Here is a 5,380-nt window from a genome sequence, read left to right on the forward strand (position 1 = left end):
TGGTCTACTATCACACTGAATCAAAGAACTTCTGTGGAAGCAAAGATTTGTGGAAATATTGCAATTTGAAATCAGGAGGAACACTGTTCAAATTCCACTTTTTGGATTGGTTTTATTCTGAAATTCCACATCAGATTGTTATGAAATTTTATGAGCAGCTATCTGAGGTGGTCTACTATCACACTGAATCAAAGAACTTCTGTGGAAGCAAAGATTTTAGGAAATATTGCAATTTGAAATCAGGAGGAACACTGTTCAAATTCCACTTTTTGGATTGGTTTTATTCTGAAATTCCACATCAGATTGTTATGAAATTTTATGAGCAGCTATCTGAGGTGGTCTACTATCACACTGAATTGAAGAACTTCTGTGGAAGCAAAGATTTGAGGAAATATTGAAATTTGAAATCAGGAGCAACACTGTTCAAATTCCACTTTTTGGATTGGTTTTATTCTGAAATTCCACATCAGATTGTTATGAAATTTTATGAGCAGCTATCTGAGGTGGTCTACTATCACACTGAATTGAAGAACTTCTGTGGAAGCAAAGATTTTTAGGAAATATTGAAATTTGAAATCAGGAGCAACACTGTTCAAATTCCACATTTTGGATTGGTTTTATTCTGAAATTCCACATCAGATTGTTATGACATTTTATGAGCAGCTATCTGAGGTGGTCTACTATCACACAGAATAGCAGAAGTACTGTTGAAGCAGACATTTTAGGAAAAATTACAATTTCCAATCAGGAGGAACACTGTTCAAATTCCATATTTTGTGTACACATACAGTAAGTGAGCTTCAGTGTGTCGGTGAAAGTGAGAGTCAAGTGTTGTTTGCAGCTGTTTTTCAATTTAAATGCAAAGGACACATTCCCAATGGCCTGCCCTTGCTTTTTTAAGTGTGTCTTCGTCGGTCGCCAGACATTCTTCATGATACCATCGCTCACATGTATCACACTGTATCTGTAAAATAAAATAAGCAAAGTCAATGATTTATCAGTCATACATTGCTTCTTGGATGTGTCTTGAACATATATGATTACATAAAAGTACCGTAATTTGATTGAAATAAAGAGCGTGGGGCGGGGGGGAGATGAAGATCGTGGTTCAATTAGGTTTTAACACCTTCAATATATTTTAATTTAGTTTATACCAGTCTATATTAGAATTGAAGAACAACAACAACGAAAAATCCTGCAGTCATTGATTTAAAAGGAAAACTCACCCAAAGGGTATTCGGAGGTCCAGATCCAGGGGGCTTTGGGGCAGCGCACATCGCACAGTCATTGTCCATATCAAACACTGAGATGAAATACATTTATGTTATTATTTACTTATGTACACATAACACAGTTCAGTTACAACAGACTTGCAATCAAAACACATTTAGCTTGTCAACAAGATGATTGATAATCATCCACTCAGGCGTATTGAAAGCCTGACAGTCTAAATCAATGTAACTGTCACTATTCAAAATTCTTTACTGTCGCAAATTATAAAAATATTATTACTTCATGCCTTAACAGATTATAAATTATATGCAAATTATAAAAATATTAATACTTCATGCATTAACAGATTATAAATGATATGGATCATGTTTCATCTCCAGTTGACTTTTAAGTTTGATAAGAAGTATTAATGATTCTGAGAAATGTGTGGGGTACATGAATTTGCATTTGTACACAAATTCTGTCACACCTTGGACTACAAAAGATGTATTATTTGGGCTTCTTTTGAGAGGCTTCAGTTTGTTTGGATGTGTAGGATTAAATCAAATTTCACAATGACATGATAAGGAATGAATTATGTCTACAGTAAATATTAAAATGGATTACGAACCTGAACCCTTCAACAATGACTGTGCCAAGTGTGTCCTTGCAAGAGCCATCTCCTTCTTGGTGGTTTTGAAGGTCATGTCTGGCAATGCAGGATATGCCTCCATCAATGACTTTGCCATCTACACAAACATACAGAATGATCTTTGTCATCTTACACATAATTAATGTTAAATAAAAAAAACTTTTTAATTGAAGCTTATGGTAATATAAATACATGTTTGTAGCATTATCATACATTTTTCCTTTGCACATTGAATGAAGACACCGATTTAAGAATATACTCGGAAATATATAATATATAAAATCGGATGTGAAAGGTTATAAACACAAATGTTATTTTGGACACAGTAAAAGATGAATATTTTCCCTTACACCATGTCACCTTGTGGAAATTATACACTCTACTCTGAGATTGACAGAAATTCTGTCAGTAATTGTCACAAAGGGTAGCACAAATTGTCTTTTCCAGATAAACTCACACACACATACACACACACACACACACACACACACACACACACACACACACACACACACACACACACACACACACACACACACACACACACACACACACACACACACACACACACACACACACACACACACACACACACACACACACACACACACACACACACACACACACACACACACACACACACACACACACACACACACACACACACACACACACACACACACACACACACACACACACACACTCACACACACACACTCACACACGGTCATTACCAATGTCACGATTACTCCACAGCTGCACTGGTCACGTTGGACAGGATGGTCCATGGTGATTCCCTTCCACCTGATTTTCCCCCAGTCAGCATTGCCATACACGGTACTCCTCATTGTGAAGTAATCCCTTAGTAAAGAAAAACATTTTGGTATCAATACAATACTGATATCAAGGTCCATTTTCAAGAATCTTAACCTTCCAATAAATAAAACTGAGCCTCAAATCACTGCTTGAAGTTACTGTTTTGTTGTGACCTCTGTCTCGTGCAATTACTTTCAACAATTAAATTGAAGAAATCTAGCAATATTTATTAAGCCAGATGCTTTGGTTTTATTATAACATTTCACAGTAATTAGCTGATGATAGTATGTCCACTGGTTGGTTCAGGGAGATTATGATAATATTTGTCAAGTGAATCCTTTACGATAAAAATTGGACATACCTTATTCTTTTTGCTGCATTTACAGATTCTTTTAGCTCTGTTTTTGTGGCCATTGGATCCATCAAAAATACACTGTTTATGGTAGGAAGTACATACTAACAAAAAGATAAACGTTATTTAGAAACATCATATATATTTATAACACAAAAGGATTTCTGAACATCAGTGAAGTAACAGTCACTGACCAGTAACTTCCAGTGCACTCCTCTAACATTTACGAAGGACAGTATGGCTTCGTAGTTGTTGAAGTCAGTCTGTAATGTAATGAAAAAAAATGCATTAACTTCATCTACTTTTAAATATTTTCCATTTTATTAATTTTGTCTTCCATCAAAACGCCATCTTGTCCAATTTAGATTAGTATTTGTCACAAACTTAAATAGACAATGAAGTTACTCCACTCTTTCATACAAATCTATATAACTTTAAAAATACAAATTAGCTTTTTCATATTAAAAACGGCTTTTGGAGCTCTGGTCTGGTTAAAGTAAGGGGAAAAAGCATTACCCTTCGCAAGCTGTGGTGTTTCACTGCCTCTCCTTCTCCAAAAAGAATGACTCCACTTGTGAAATGGTTCATTAGAAAGATCCTTTGGCCCAGGTTTTGCTGTTTTGCGAACAGATGGAGGAGGCCTTCCATTACCTTGTATGGAAAAGTAACAATAAATACAGCAAATTATATAATAATTACATATTAATTTATAACAATGTCCACTTTGATAGTTATCAACTTTTCTTCCAAAAACACTTCTGAGATATTTCTTGAGATATTTTGTGCTATTGTGGGAAATGTTTAAAAAATAATAATTACCTCGCCTATCAGCCATTGGTGAGGTTTAAGTGAACAGAGTTCAATGTGACGGATTAGCAACCTACCACCTGACAGGTTCACGGAAGGAATGACAGCAACACAAAATTCGGTATTTGAGTTTAATAGAGTGCTTCTTTGATTGTTTGAACTGATCCTTCTTTGATCCTTTTAACTTCGATTGGTCTAACCTTTTGACCTCTCTTGTATTTTTAAATTTACTAGTGCTGTAGTAGGTATTTGGCTTTACAGGTGTGTGTGCGTGCGTGTTTGCGTGCGTGCGCATGTGTGTGTGTGAGAGAGAGAGAGAGAGAGAGAGAGAGAGAGAGATGCATTTATAGGTTTGCATCAACAGCCTACATGCAGCAGTATTTCATAAATGCAGAAACTAAATTTATGCATAAATGCATTTTTCAGAAATGCATTCATGCATTATGCATTTATAGGTTGGCAGCAACAGCACCTAAATGAACATACTGCAGTAAAAACCAACACAAAATTCGGTATTTGAGTGTAATAGAGTGCTTCTTTGATTGTTTGAACTGATCCTTCTTTGATCCTTTGACTTCGACCCTTCGACCTCTCTTTTTTTTAAATTTACAAGTACTGTAGAGTGTACTTGGTCATACAGGTGTGTGTGCGTGTGCGTGTGTGTGTGTGTGTGTGTGTGTGTGTGGGGAGGCGGGGGGGGATCAATGGGAGAAAACACCTGTCTCCTCAATACCTGTGTCATTCCAGCTGGACATGTCCTCCTCATCCTCAGAGGACTGTAGGACAGATCCTCCTTTGCAGAAAAGTCTTTTAATTTTTGCTGAAGCAATGAGAAGCAAAGCAAGCTACATGCACCTGTATATATGTACTTTGGCACAAAGGGAAAAAAATATTGTAGTTGAGTGCAATTTTGAGTCTTTGAACTGATGACCCTCTTTGATCCTTTGACTTCGATTGGTCTAACCTTTTGACCTCTCTTTTATATTTAAATTTACTAGTGCTGTAGTAGGTATTTTGCTTTACAGGTTTGTGTGCGTGCGTGCGTGCGCATATGTGTGTGTGTGTGAGAGAGAGAGAGAGCGAGAGAGCGAGAGAGCGAGAGAGCGAGAGAGCGAGAGAGATATATGCATTTACAGTTGTGACCAAAATTATTAGCCCCCCCTTATGAAATTAGACAAAACGTTTGATTTCTCCATGGAAATGGCCATTAACAACACATATTTGTTAATGTGAAAACAAATGGACTCTAAAGACATAATTTGACATTTTTGATTAGAATACTTTATTGATACAATCAGTTTAAACAAAAAAAGGGCAGAAATGAGAAATCCAAAATTATTAGCCCCCTGGCCATTAATTGTCAATGGTGTACCCTTTCTGAGCCACAACTGAAAACAACCTCTTAAAATAGTTCTTCACTAGGTTGGCACAGGTCACCTGAGGGATTTTGGCCCATTCTTCCTTTGCAAATTGTTCCAGCTGGTCCTAATTGCGTGGTTTCCGAGCATGGACGTTCACTTTCAGCACCCTCCAAAGATTCT

The 5,380-nt window shown here is 36.7% G+C and overlaps 1 protein-coding gene across 1 annotated transcript; it reads right to left on the reverse strand.

Annotated features, from left to right (window-relative positions):
- Nucleotides 1-563: 563 nt before the first annotated feature.
- Nucleotides 564-2,712, reverse strand: LOC307020521 (uncharacterized protein; the record flags this gene model as incomplete). Its single annotated transcript, XM_079651934.1, has 4 exons — nucleotides 564-964; nucleotides 1,227-1,303; nucleotides 1,844-1,961; nucleotides 2,599-2,712. The coding sequence occupies 4 exons, from the start codon at nucleotides 2,710-2,712 to the stop codon at nucleotides 854-856; spliced, it is 420 nt and encodes a 139-aa protein (XP_079508060.1). The 3' UTR covers nucleotides 564-853.
- Nucleotides 2,713-5,380: the final 2,668 nt, after the last annotated feature.

Source organism: Notothenia rossii (genome assembly GCF_949606895.1).
Source record: "Notothenia rossii genome assembly, chromosome: 9".
In the NCBI taxonomy this organism is placed as follows: domain Eukaryota; kingdom Metazoa; phylum Chordata; class Actinopteri; order Perciformes; family Nototheniidae; genus Notothenia; species Notothenia rossii.